Below are 14,747 nucleotides of genomic sequence, written 5' to 3'. Positions count from 1 at the left end.
AAAAGCTTAATAAATTAAATGAATAAATGTAAGCTTAGAAGCTTTGCACCTATCTATTTTGTGATATAGTGCCCGCAAACTTATTTTATGGAGTGAGCAGTTAGGAACCAGAACTATGGAACATCGCTTTGCCATGATTTGCCATTCTCTACTCTACAAGCAGGCTGTTAACCATCACCCATTCACCAATACCTGAAACGAAATTCAATTATTATTGTTCTGCAATTGTCTTTGAGTGTACATTGGACATGATATGACAGGCAAAGAAACATGAAATGACAAATAATCGTAGTCAAGATTCAAACTCATGACCTCTTAATCTAATCCAGTTTATTACCATTGAACTATGGCTGCAAGATCACCGGGACTTGAATGAGAAAAAAAATGTTTATTAACAATTTAATCAGTATAACTTGAATATTAACTGCGTTCGTCGTTCATGAAACATTTTGCCTGACTTTGACTAGCTATGAGCAATATACAATAGTAAAAGTCATCGTAGACAGCCCGTGGGAGTAGAAATGATAACATTACATCCACCATAACATTATTTTATGATACAGCAATGAATCCAAGGTAGTAAATGAGTGAAAAATCCCAGGGGCATATTATAGCACATCGGAATGAATGATGATCGGCCGTGATACTTTGATGCTTAGCAATGATACCTTGATATGTTTTAAACACCAATCTTAAGAACAAATGTCGATGTTTAACGCAATATTTACTTATTTAATCAAATAGTATACTATTTAGTTTACTTTGGGCTTCACTATTAATTTTAATGTTAATATGAACTTTAAAATGCCATTATGCATCTTTAATTTTTTTCTTTTATTTGCAAATAATATTGGTACTTTTCAAATCACAATTACACCTTTTCAGTCGAAATGTTCCACTTGGGTCCTGATCAAATACGATGCTACGTATGATAAAGTGCTCTATACCATTTTCATGTTTTTATCACAATTTGAAAAAATTCCTCCAATATGTCATGCTTATCCTCTAGACTATTTATATATAAATTCAATCTGATTTTCTATCTAGTTTCTTTGTGTTGAATAGTTGCTGATTTTTTTAGTAATTGACCATGATCACAATCATTAAGTGTTTTGAACCATATGTAGGACCTTCACACTTTCGATTGCCAAGCCTTAGACCCTTGTGATTACGAATAAGTTTTTGCCTTTAAAATGAAAAATCAAAAAATATCAGACATCAACAAATTGATTAAAATTCATTATAGAAAACTGCTGTACTGAATGCTCTAGGCTTATAGGAGATAGGAGACATACTGTATACAGTACTGTACTGTACTCATAATTGAGAGTTTCTTTGTCCATGGCTTTGTGATATACTGTATGCCCTTTAAAGGAATCTTAAGTAGTTATTGTATGGCTGTAATCATCATCTAGGTAGAGTTCAAAGCATTTCTGTTGACTTGATGCCGGAACTCGCTCAGGATTCTTTTTTTAAACCGAAAAGAATGATATAAGTTTGAAAATACAGGAGTGAAAAGGTTAATACACAATTTGATAAGGAATATTATAAATAAACCAAAGAGCGTAAAGATGACATTATAAAAGAAAAGCTATCAACAAAGAAAAAAAACAGGATTCAAAACAAAGATTAGTTTTAAATATATTCTGTTGAAATGAAACAATCTGTTTAATGCTGATTTTCTTAGGAAAATAAAAAGCCTGCTGTAATGTACTGTACAGTAGTGAGGATTGTGAAGTTTTCAAGAGCTATTCAACATTTTATATGCAATGTAAAATAATACGAGTCGAGCAACAATTTCAGTTGTTGCTGAGGTCTTTACAGCTGCTGTTATAGATTTAGCTTGTCTTTACCCAGCATGGTCTCTTACACTTTGTTGGAGTAGCCATAAAAGATGATCACTGCCTACAATCTATTTTGTAGAAATTTTATAATTCTTTCATTCTGCCTTGTTTCAAGTAATTTTCAACTGCCAATTCTCATCTTAATTTGTTGGATAAAGACATGTGGTCTATTAGATTTCTTATTCGTGATCTGGATATTAATCTCTGGCATCCTCGTTCAGTTAGTTGTTTATACATGTTTCATAAGATTTTTCATAACTCTGACTATCGTTTGCATTCATAAATAGGTAAGCAGTTAGTTCTAACAGTCTTACCTTCTCCATCATAAGGCTTAATACAGTATACTGTATATATCATTGGTTTTAATATCTGAAAGTTTTTTTTTTTCCTATTTAACAATGAACTGTGAAACAAATACAGTAAGTGGACAAACACTAAGCAATCATATCTTTGCTAAATTTGTAAATTCCCTTTTTTTTTTACAGTAAATATTGATTGGGTAATAATTTTTTTTGTTGAATTTAAGCCTCTGGAATAGAGGTGCTACAATTTGAAAGCGACACTTTCGTTATACCAGTACAGTATTTGAAATAAAGGGGAAAAACAAATAGGGAAAGCGTTCAAGTACAGAACTTCAATTCCAAGCATACAGAATTCATACAAAAAATCTATAGCAAAATACCCTGTAAATTGAAACTGCTCTTTTTAGACATCTTTTCCCACAAAATTTCACAGACTTGCTAAAGCTTTGTCTGCCAACATTCTACCTATATACAGTAGGTCTAAGAGCTAAGTATACATCATAAAAAAAAGAAAAATTCTTATATTCTTGAAAAGTACCTTTTCTTTGGTATCTTAATATGCACTTAAAAAAATATTAACTTTTAAAAAAATTTTCATGCAACTTCCACATGATGGGTATTATATTTCCATCATCTCATATCGTTATTTTTTACCACTACTGCAGATCCAGGAGCTGGGATTAGATTTTTCATGGAAACAGTTTTATAAAAACCGTATAGTTTACAAGCTTGTTAGAAAATTCTTTATCAATAAGTTTAAACCAAAGAAAAACTCATGGACTAGTTAAATATAAATTTAGAAAAAAAGAATTGTAGACTGATAGGCTTTTAGAGAGAAGTACAGTAGTGTACAGTGTTTAAAAGATATGACTTTGGAGCTCTTACCATAAATAAACAACCACAAATAAACAATTTACAATATTGTACTACTGTGTTCATATACAGTATTGGCTTTTAGTGGTAACTAGTGAATTATATTTGTTTTAGAATAAATGAGTATAAGTTTATCTGTGATTAACCATCATTCAGTTGTCTGTTTACGTTGTCATTTGGGTTACAATGAGAAATGTAAAAAAGTTTTTTTCCTCAATCTTACATTGCTATGTTAACCTTTTTATGCCAGTATTTATAAACTTTTTCTAACCCCTGGTTAAAAAAAAAATAAGTCAAAGTATTAAAATATAAATGTTTTGGCTAAATAATTCATTTATTCCATCTCCTTGTTGATATTTGCTCAAGGGCCCTTGACATTTACATTAATTTTTGTAATTATTTAAGTCTTTGCGCCATTAAATTTTTTTTGTATCCTAAGCCCTTTTTTCCAGGGAATATGCTATAACTTTAGAGGGTTATATTAATGTAAGAATATGCTATAACTTAAGAGTTATATTATTGTGCAAGTCTATTTTGTTCCTTTTCGTTAAGCATTTACAATTATAAGGTGAATAATCATATCTTTTATTTCATTAGTTGCAAATGCTAGCAGCTGGTGGCTGCGTTGGAGTTTGGGCTGCCTTCATAAGGAATGGCATAGCTGTTGCTGCTGACTGCTTGGCATCACATCCAAATTGGCTCTGGCAAAACAGGTATTATTCATAGATATTGTAGGGACTTAAAAGTACCTTAATTTTGATGTAGAATATGTAGCTAATTTAAGACCAATCTGTTACAACTAAATACATATACTGGGTGTTTTCTCTCATTACATCATTGTAGTCCAATGATATTCCTCCCATTACATACCTACTAAGAACTAATTTTCAGAAATGTAAAGATAACTGAAAATACCTCTTCCAGCACTCTGTCCATAAGCAGTTACACTTTTGTTTGGGGAGGAGTGAAGTTAATAGTAGCTTTTATTCTTTCTTTATTGGTTGTATCTAAAACCTTATCTAGTTCTATATATATGATGGTTCTCTACTACTATAGTATGAGTAAAAGGGGCATTCCACTCATATTTGGGGTATGGGGTTGGCAGGTTCCTAATTAAAAGCCATTTTTAATTTACCTCCAAGTACAGTGGAACCTCTACATACGAATTTAATCCGTTCCAGAACCAACTTCGGATGTAGAGATTGTTCGGATGTAGAAACGAATTTTCCCATAAGAATACATTGAAATAGGATTAATCCGTGGTTGAGCCCAAAAACCTATGATAACTTCTTAATAAACTACTACACATAACTTTCCCATGAGAATAATGAACACTAAATTAGATAATAGACATGTAAATAAGAAGAATAGACATGTAAATAAGAAGAATTAGCAAAAAATGATAAATAAGAAACAGGTTTTTAGCGTCACTTTACCTTAGAAACTCCAGCGCAGGTGTTGTTCGTCTTCGCTACGCAGAGAGGAGAGAGGAGACGGACGGACGGCGAGGAGCTAGAGAGGTTAACTACGATAAACGTAACACTACCGTAACTTATTCTAACTTACACTAAGTGAACTTTAACATAACTTAGCTTATTTTTTTTTTTTATATTTTATATTTTTTTTTTTACATTTTCTTTTTTTCTTTTTGATGATTACGTAATTTTAATCACTATCACTTATATTTAAAATTGACTGAATTTCTTTTGCTTCACTCTTTTCCGTTTTCTGTGTTTCACTTTCTTCCTCTTCACTCTTTGCCGTTTTCTTCGGTTCACTTACATCCTCTTCATCGCGAGTTCGCTTCGCAGTTTTTTTTAAAGAAAGCATCGATAGATAATTGCTTGGTACGGCTTTTCGGAATGTTTCGAAAGTGCGTTAGGCAAACATCATCGAATTGAGAAACTACACGACAAACCTGCAATTTCTTTCGATGGTATACGTCGATGAAGTCGACCACGTCTTGATATTTTCCTAACACCTCTTTTATTTGCGCTGAACCTAACACATGTTCTACCTCCTCGCTCTCTTCCTCGTCATCACTCATGTGCTCCGACATAGCATGGAGTTCCTTGAGCTCATCCGTCGTCAGTTCGTCGTGATGTTCGGCGACGAGTTCCGTAACGTCATCTGCGTTGACCTCCAGACCCATGGACTTGCCAAGGGAGACTATTTCCTCTACGGCTTCCGCTGCACCGACCACGGGATCAGGTTCGGGGTCAAAACCCTCGAAATCTCGGGGAGAAACTGCATCAGGCCACAGCTTCTTCCATGCCTGATCAATGATCTTTAAGCAGTGCACGATATTGAAGTGGCCCCTCCAAAATTCACGCAAAGTTAAGTTGGTGCTTTGCGTGACATTAAAGCACTGCTTGAATAAGTGCTTGGTGTACAGCTTCTTAAAATTAGAGATGACTTGCTGGTCCATGGGCTGGAGGATAGAGGTGGTATTTGGTGGAAGATACAGCACCTTTATGAACTTGAATTCATCGAAGATATCATCTTCAAGTCCGGGGGGGTGAGCGGGTGCATTGTCAAGGCATAGCAGGCACTTTAAAGGCAATTTCTGCTCATGAAGATACTTCTTCACAGAAGGACCGAAAACTTGGTTTACCCATTGCACAAAGAATTGCCTAGTGACCCAGGCCTTCGAGTTGGATCGCCAGAAAACATGAAGCTGATCCTTATCGACGTTGTGTGCTTTAAAGGCCCTAGGGTTCTCCGAATGGTAAACAAGCAAGGGCTTGACTTTAAAGTCCCCGCTAGCGTTGGCACATAGAGCAAGAGTCAACCGATCCTTCATTGGCTTATGCCCAGGCAATTTCTTCTCTTCAGCAGTGATGTAGGTTCGACTCGGCGTCTTCTTCCAAAACAGCCCGGTTTCATCACAATTGAACACCTGCTGCTCTACGTAGCCTTCTTCCTTTACGATATTTTCGAATTTCTTAACAAAGTCAGTTGCAGCCTTTGTGTCCGCACTAGCAGCCTCTCCGTGGCGAACAACTGAATGAATCCCGGACTGTTTCTTAAATTTCTCGAACCAGCCACGAGATGCCTTGAAATCATCTGAGGAAGGCTCGGTTGAACTCTCCCCAGCATCACCCCCAGAGCTCTCCTCCTTCAAGTCCGTAAAGATGGCGTGCGCCTTCTCGCAGATAACGGTTTCGGTGATGGTGTCGCCAACGATCTCTCTATCCAATCCACACTAGTAGAAGTCGTTCCATCTCTTCTATGATAGGGGTACGGCGTTTGGAAATTATAGTGATCCCCTTAGAAGGTTTCACTGCTTTAATAGCTTCCTTCTGTTTAAGGATTGTCGAGATCGTCGACATATTACGGCCATACTGTTTAGCAAGTTCACTCACGCGGATGCCACGCTCATGTTTTTCAATAATTTCCTGCTTAATTTCTATAGAAAGCATTTCCTTCTTCCTTTTCTCACCACTACCACTACCACTGGCAAAACTAAGCCTTTTTGGACCCATGATTTACGTAAATTATCGTTAATGGATGCACGTAAAAAATCACGATTAATTCACAGTTAATATCAGAACGCAAAGAGCACAACCGCAAGAAGCCGACGAGAACAGAGGACTGACCCAAGCCGTGCTAATTGAGCGTCCCTCCGAGGTCGATGTGCTGCCTTCTATCGGCGGAAATAAAAAACACTTCAGGCGCTATGAGCACCGACTACGCGTACGAGTATTGTTTACTTCGGGTGTCGAAAAAAACATTCGGGTGTAGAGTCGGAACGTGTTCGAATTGTACTTTGCGTGTCGAAAAATTCGGATACAACCGGTACGACGAAAATTGCTACTTCGTGTGTCGAAATAAAATTCGGGTGTAGAGTCAAAAATTTGCTCGAATTTTACTTCGGATGTTGGAATATTCGGATGTAGATACGTTCGTGTGTAGAGGTTCCACTGTACCCTGCAGTCAACTGTACGTACTAGCTAAATACTGTATGCTTTTTTAACATAACTAGTCATATTATTGAAACTTGACTAATTGAAGTTTGCTAAGTGCTATCCCATTACTTTATAGTGGTTGAGATGATGTTGCTAGGTTTACCAGTCATCTCTTACTTTTATACTAATCATTCACAATATGGACTTTTCTCCTTTTGACTAAACTAACAGGATTAGATCACAGGCATTAACAGGACTGAAGTATGTTAGTCACCAAAATACCAGATTTTTGTTAGTCAGGGGTAATCATGTAATTAAGGTGGTGCAGCAAAATTACTACAATTATATACATGTCTCTTTAGTGTCCAGAGGGCTTCAGAAGGATGGTGTTCCATTATCAAACTGTCTTTGTTACGACGCAATCTATTTACCAGGAACTACTTCAATAGGAATGTCTGGGATTCATCCCAGTATCAACCAGAAAATTTGGATTACCCCCTCCTGCCCCTTGTTGCCAGGCATCTTGATACGTGCCTCCGGGTCAATGACCCACCGACTTAGTCTGTAAGACCTCAGTACTGTTCTGATTGTCGAGACTGTCACCCATATCAGCTCTTAACCTCAATGCAGTGTCACCCTTATGTTACAAGATTGTGTTTCCTTTCCTTTTCCCTGTGCACTTGTGTTCTCACCTTCGTGTGTAGTTGTATGCCCTTCGCTCGATGGAGGTCGAACGCCAGCAACGCCTTTGTCCCGGTTCTAAATCGAAAGCATGCGGCGCTTTCATGTCCCACGTGGAAGTTGACTCTCGTTCATTGTGCACCTTGTGTTGCAGCCCTGTTTGTTTGCAGGACAGCCCTTGTCCTGAATTTGTAGACTGGCCTGAGTTGCAGTGTGTCCACGTGGGTACGAAGAAGAAGAAGGCTAAGAAGGACCATTCTCTTTCCAAAAGAAGTCATTCCTCCCGATCTTACTCTTCAGGGAGTCCAGCAGTTCCTCGAGTTCTCCGGAACTTTCCCCTGTCCCCGCCCAGAGTGGGGTCCCAGATGAGTTAGATGCTGGGTCTCGCCTCATTGTTGAGCCCGATGTTCCTTGTGTCCTTTTATCAAACTTTCCAGATTTTTCGGTGCAGGATGACATGCTACTGAAGGTAGTGTGGTCCTGCATCAGACTGCAGGAGCCTCCGTCGGCTCAGATCCTCGTTTCCGGGGCAGGTCTGGTTTTGGAGTCTTCCCTACATGGTAAGGTGGTTTCATCTATTGTGGTACCTGCTATGGCGCGGTAGGGCCCAGGCCCAACCAGCGTCACTGGACCACGACGGGCTCTTCAGAGTGGCATCCCCTGTCGTGGCCTGACACCCCTTGCAACCCTTTCATGTCTCCTCTCCATACGGAGGACCTGCCACTCTGGGGTTCTTCCCCACAGCTTCGCCCTGAGATTGGAGTCCAGCAGTCCATGCTGCCCTCCAAGGATGGGGTAACCAGCTTCAAGGGAGTACAGGACGAGCCCCTCGGAGTTGCTACCACATGTTCCGAGGGCGCCGGCATCAATAAGAAAAGGAAGAAATATTCCTCCTCTTATTCTTCCTTAGTCGACCCATCGTCCTCGGACAGGTCGTCGAGGAGAGAACATCATTTGGCCAAGAAGAGGTACCATTCGAGGAGGAGTCGAGAGTGGACAGCCTTTTCCTCTCGCGGAAAGGAGTAGGAGCAAGAGCCGGTGAAATTGCCATTGCCGCCAACGAACTGTCCCGCTCTCCTTATAATCTCCCTCTTAGGTGCTCTTCCCCCCCCCTCCCGAATAAGTCCCATGACAGCATATTTGGCCTTGAATTCATTGTAAATGCATACCACCTGGCAGAACTTCACAAATATTACATACCATTTTACAATGTTGTTTCTTGAATTTCTGTTTTCTAATCTTTGATTAATTCTGTCTAATAGATAAGACCAATTTTCTGTCTTTTAAAATCCCTCACATATTATTAAAGAACAGATAACAGTTATTCTGTATTTGCTGTCCTTTATTTCCAAGTACTGGCCATAGACCAGTTTCTCTGTACAGTGCATCTATTGGACGAGAGATGGTATAAGGTAATATAGATAGATATTGGGAGTTAAGAGCACTTGTGCATATCAGATAGTTAATTCCGATAGAAACATTCTAAATATAGCCAGGCTGCTCTAAGTCCTAGCATTCAACACTTCTCAGTAATGATATATGAAAAAAAAAATTTTTTTACCAATGACTTCATTGGTTTTTTTCTTCATTCCAAGGAAATTCAATGGCAGATGCTTCTATCTTTTGATCAAGTACTGTACTTTTGTTTTATGTTTCCCTTTTATCATTAAATACAAAAGCAGTTTTGAATAATGGAGGAAGTCACTTACTGATATTTTATGCCAGCAGCAAAAATAAATTATAAGTACAGATAGTGCAAAAGACTGCCTATCATCCTTTACCCAAACATAAACAGTACTATATATATAAAACTTCCAGTGATCACTGTAATAATCATCAAGATTATCAACCCTGGCCAGTCTGAGAATAATTGGTTACATTCTTTTTGGTATCAAAATTAATAGTTCTCACGTCTATGATCAAAAGAAATTTTACTTGCTAATATGTTCCATTAATAATAATGTATTTAATGTCACTTAGGTCAAGGCAGAAAAAAAGTGCAATTTTAAACTTGCTACTACTATTCCCACAACTGCTGACTTCTCCATTTTTATTTGAAGATTAGACATAGTTCAAGGGCTGTATGGATATAGGTAGAATCCTTTCAAGTAGTTAGTTTTTCAATGTACTGTGTCATCATATCATATTCTATTTTCCAAGATATTACTAATTGATTTTATATTGGGCTCCTCCTCCAAAATATTAAATGTTACCTTCATGCTTTGGAAGCCTCATGCAATTTATGCCTCAGCCTGCAGAAACCAATATCATGATTTGATTTCTTTGTACTACTGTACAGTAAATAACATACTATACAAGAGTAATAAAACTAATGAAGAAAAGGTAAATAAAAATTTTGAATTAAGTAGAAGGTAAGCTGTGAAATGACTTTTTTTTAGCAAAATAAAGTATATTTCTTCAAGATACAAGTCCCCAAAAACTTGAATAATTTTCTCGATACAGTATGTAGTATCTCATTATCTTTGGGTATTATGTATGGAACCTACAAGACACCTTCCCCTAGTGAAATAGAGTACAGTATGTCAATAACTGCATAAAATTGAGAAAGATAGACCAGTGTTTCCAAGAAATTAATTTGCAATTGAGAATAATGCAGAATTTGAGTTAAAAAACATTATAAAGAAATACTGTAGATCTAGATGTGGGGTTGGAATCCACTGGGAACCTACTAACGGTGTTACTGTTTAGTTTTGTTAAAGTTTAACTCCATCCTAATAATTTTCACTATACACTAATATTAGCTAGATCTCTTTAAAAAGATTTAGCCACCTTAGGTCCACACTGAAGAGATAAGATCAATGTGCTGAAGCATCGCTAAGGCTATGGCTGATATGTGATGTGATTTCTGCCTAGTGCTTTTAATGTCTCTTCATTAACTGAGGAGCTTTAAATGTTGTCATTGGCAATGATGGCCTGCCATTAGTTAATTAGTCACTTAGGATCAATTCAAAAAGAGTAGCATCATCTACATGAGCAGCAAGTTTTTTTTCCAAGTAAATCACATATGTGTACAGGAATATAAAGATATTAAAAGTATAGGACTGAGAACACTACCACGAGGAGCACCTCAAAACCTTCCTCATGAAAATCAGTGTGGTTCCTGTACAGTATTTATTTTCTATTTAGAATATTCTTAAATAGTCTTTCCTGTCTTGTATGAGACTTTTGTAGAAGAAAATTTAGTAACCTCATACTTACTATAATAATGTTAGAAAGTTAATCTATAAAATAGGAACTTTTATGATTTGATATATGAATTTGGGCCATCCAGTGCCCAAGTGCAACTGGGGAGAAAGACCTGGAGTTGTACTATGAAGGGAATGTTGAAAGAAGTTAGATAGGTAAAGAAAGAAGAAACAGGTAAAATAGACGGCATTACAGTAAAACAAGTGCAGCTAATGGCCGAAGGGGTGTTGCAAGACCCTTAAGTAATGTTATGATGCACTATGTAAGGTGACACTGATGGCACTTCTGTACTCCCCTATGAGACGTTTTTTATGGCATTTAACCATTGTATTTCTGTCCAGTATTTTTCTTATAAGCTGTACTTTTGCATTATTTCCTCACTTATAGTTGTGTGTACAGATTGTAATGGAAACTGTTGGGGGTAGCCTTATTTGTTTGTCTTCTTAATTTCTTTTTTATATACATACAAGTACAATACTGCACTCTGCTTTTCTTACAGGGATGTGTTGGGGTCCAGGTCACTTCGATCCCTGGTTATCCCAGGCTCTCATAATTCTGGTTCATTTTCTTTAAAGGATGAGGATGATGTTGTGTCGGCCTGGGTAGTGTGTCAAGATGAAAATATTATTAGTCAACTGCTATTTGGCATCAGGTATGAATTCTCTGTTTTTAAATGACAATGAAACAGTTTCATCACTAAGGAACATGATTACAAAGTCAGAAAGCAATTTTTAAGATTTATTTTCCAGTGTAAAATGTAATTATCCTATACTGTTATTAACCATACTGCACTTCTAGGTACCTTGACTTACGTGTTGCATACTACCCTCAAACACCAGAGAAGTTGTGGGTTAACCACGATCTGGTTAAATGGCGACCCCTCGAAGAGGTCTTTAGTGAAGTCCAGACCTTTTTAACTCTATCTAGAGACCCTATTATCATTGATATCCATCGCACACCTGTTGGGTTTGAGTTCCCAGAGGCTGTGCCCTCGTTACTCTCTCTCTTGAATCATACCTTTGGTCGTGACTTCTTGCCTGATCGCCTTGGCCCTCAAGTAACCTTAGATCAGATTTGGTCTATTGGAAAACGTGTTATCTTTGCTTACATAGATGCTGATGTAGCTGACGAAGAAGACTGGATATGGCCTCCTCTACCTCAAGCCTGGGCTAATGCTCAAATGTTAGGTGACCTTCAGCACTATCTCGATGGCCAAATGACTCTTCGTCAATCATCTCCAAGAATATGGGCAGCCATGGCTCACCTTACCCCTTCTTTTTGGGATGTCATTCTCCGGTCTCATGAGGGAGTTCGTGGACTGTCTGACCGTGTCAATCGACCAGTGACAATGTGGCTAAGAGAACGATGGGCTCATTTAGCCAATATTGTGGCATCAGATTTTTTCAGGGGAAATAACATCATCAACATAGCTATAAGGTAAAACTAATATCTAAACTTCTTATTTCATGAATGCTCTTTTCCATAGGGGTTATGCATTAAAGAATTGCATACACTATAAAATTGGAGTGAATATTCATTATACTTGATTGTACTTTAGGTGTAAGTGATTGATTACCTTTTCAATACACCCAAATGAATTTCCACAATTTCTTTTCAGAACAAACTTAGCATTGTCTGTCTGCCCATCAGGAAGTACTCATAGACCCCGGTATTCCTACAAATCTCCAGGTTTTCTGAGAAGATCTACTGTACTACCTGACCAGTTCTCACCAATGATAATTCCAAAAGTTAACTTTAATGAAGCTATGAGAAACATACCCATTCCCAAAAGCACAACAGTGTCCCCCCTACTCGAAACTTTCTCAACTCCTCTTTCACCAAAGTCTAAAGATATGCACACCCACTCTAGCAAATCCACAGACAGCTTTCAGGGGAGGGGTTTTGAAGGCATACATGCGATACATGAACCAAGGGAAGACTATAAGGGTGAAGCAAAGAGTGCTCATGTCATTTCGCCAATTCATTCATTACTAGATATATTTGGTTTCAACACCACTAATACTTCAACTATTACTTCTAGACTAGTTCCAAATAACCAAAATGATTATGAAACTGAAGATGTTGAAAGTGGTGCCTATGAATATGATCCAGATCTCTTTACTGTGCCCAAAATTCAAGGGGCTTTTATGTCAAGTCAGGTATCAGGGAAACTGCCACTGATTCTTGAAACTTCAATGTCAATTGCATTACAAAGTGACTATGAAGATGGAGATCCTCAAAATTCTGGTGATATACCATTTAAAATATCGGGCCAAAGTATCACAGGGAACAAAAATATAATTCAACCAACCACACAAAGCAATGCCAATAAACACATCCCTAAAATTGATAGTTCTCAATCATACAGACAGAGCCAGTTAGTCTCACAAGGTACGTTTTCACAAAAAAATATTTCTACCATAGTAGCACCACCATTAACAACCATTACAAGTTCTTCAGTTCAACATCATTTACCTGAAGAGGTACATAATTCTAGTTAAGACAAACAAAGTGGGAAAGAATTTGAATAGGTGAAACAGTAATGTATCTAACAAAAAATATTGATATTATTTTGATATTTTTATAATGGTTCTTAAGACATTAAGAAATTGATGTTAGTTTTAGATTTATATCAGTAATGGACTAAATACATCACGAGTTTTTATCCTTATTTTGAGAAATGTGTTTTAGATATAATTTTTACACAACCGTCCTGCAAGATTTTTAAAGAAAGTATAAAATTAGTAGTTAGCTATTCCTCCTTACTGTCTAAAACCACAGGAACATCATTCAGTTAGACCATATACTTATTAAGAGTTCTGACAATAAAAACTGCCTGAATGGTTTCTCTGCTGGCATGTTCAAACTTAATTACATTTAAAGAGATCAGCAAGTAATTTGTTCATTTAATAGATTTGCATTTTGAAAAACTTCAGTGCATTATGGCACTTCTTTCATCAAATGTCAATTTTTCATCAATTAATTTATGATACCGTGTCAAAATAACTTATATTTACTCAAAATAACTTATATTTACTCTTAGGCATTTTTAAAATAATATTTACAGATTAATACTACCAAAGTGGTACCAAGTATTTTTAGTGCATAGTTGACAGATGGCATACATACCATACCACTTCTGTCACATGAATCATTTTTCCAGATCTTAAAAACATGTGGTACAATATTTTATAGAGTAGAATTTTATTTCTTTTTACAAAATGCAAAGATAAGTTTTCAAGCCTATTAGATAGGCTTCCGGCTCATAGATTAACTCAATACTTTTTGTAAATAAACCTCAGCTATGTTAAAATAATATAATTGAAAAAAATTTATATTTAAGGCTTGGAACATTTATAAATAATTTTTAGATGAATTCTATTAAAAAAAAATACATGTACCTTTGTATATGTATTATGGATAGTAAAACACTTGGCTGCCTTCTGAGACCTATCTGGTATAGGGTTAATGGTACTACTATTAAAAGAATAAAAAAATTCCGAGTGATGGTGTCGTGTTGTTGATGACTAAGGTTTTCAGGCACATGCCAAGTATAGGTTACGGACTTATGGTGTCCTGTTAAAGTGACAGATTATGATATTTCACATTAATTTATCCATATTAAATGTAGCCTTTTCTTACATCAGATCTTCCTACTGGCCTAAGGGATAAAATATCTTGAAGTAATTATTCAAGGATCCCATTAGGAACACAGGACACACTTTTTTTTTTTTCTTTTTTGTAAAATATTTAAGAGTACCTGATGAGTGATATGGCTGGTATGTTGTTCAACAAAACATGATGCTGGATTTTGTACATTATGTAAATACTCTTATCGTTTTCATCCGTTCATCCATCATTTGCTGAGTGTATTTTTACTGTATTATTTGTTATGATCTTGTAAGAATTTTTCAATAAATTAAATTTTCTTT

The 14,747-nt window shown here is 36.7% G+C and overlaps 1 protein-coding gene across 3 annotated transcripts in view; it reads left to right on the top strand.

Annotated features, from left to right (window-relative positions):
• LOC137645843 (uncharacterized) overlaps window positions 1-14,747 on the top strand; it is a 207,904-nt gene extending 193,157 nt beyond the window's left edge. For all 3 annotated transcript variants that reach the window (XM_068378826.1, XM_068378825.1, XM_068378827.1), the window contains 4 exons: window positions 3,617-3,732; window positions 11,315-11,467; window positions 11,614-12,252; window positions 12,434-14,747. In XM_068378826.1, the coding sequence (XP_068234927.1) occupies window positions 3,617-3,732; window positions 11,315-11,467; window positions 11,614-12,252; window positions 12,434-13,316 (1,791 nt within the window). In that variant the 3' untranslated portion in view covers window positions 13,317-14,747. The remainder of the gene's footprint in view (window positions 1-3,616; window positions 3,733-11,314; window positions 11,468-11,613; window positions 12,253-12,433) is intronic.

This window comes from Palaemon carinicauda, chromosome 8, assembly GCF_036898095.1.
Source record: "Palaemon carinicauda isolate YSFRI2023 chromosome 8, ASM3689809v2, whole genome shotgun sequence".
NCBI classification, from domain to species: domain Eukaryota; kingdom Metazoa; phylum Arthropoda; class Malacostraca; order Decapoda; family Palaemonidae; genus Palaemon; species Palaemon carinicauda.
Note: the sequence above shows the minus strand (reverse complement) of the source record. Positions and strands in the feature narration are given on the sequence as shown.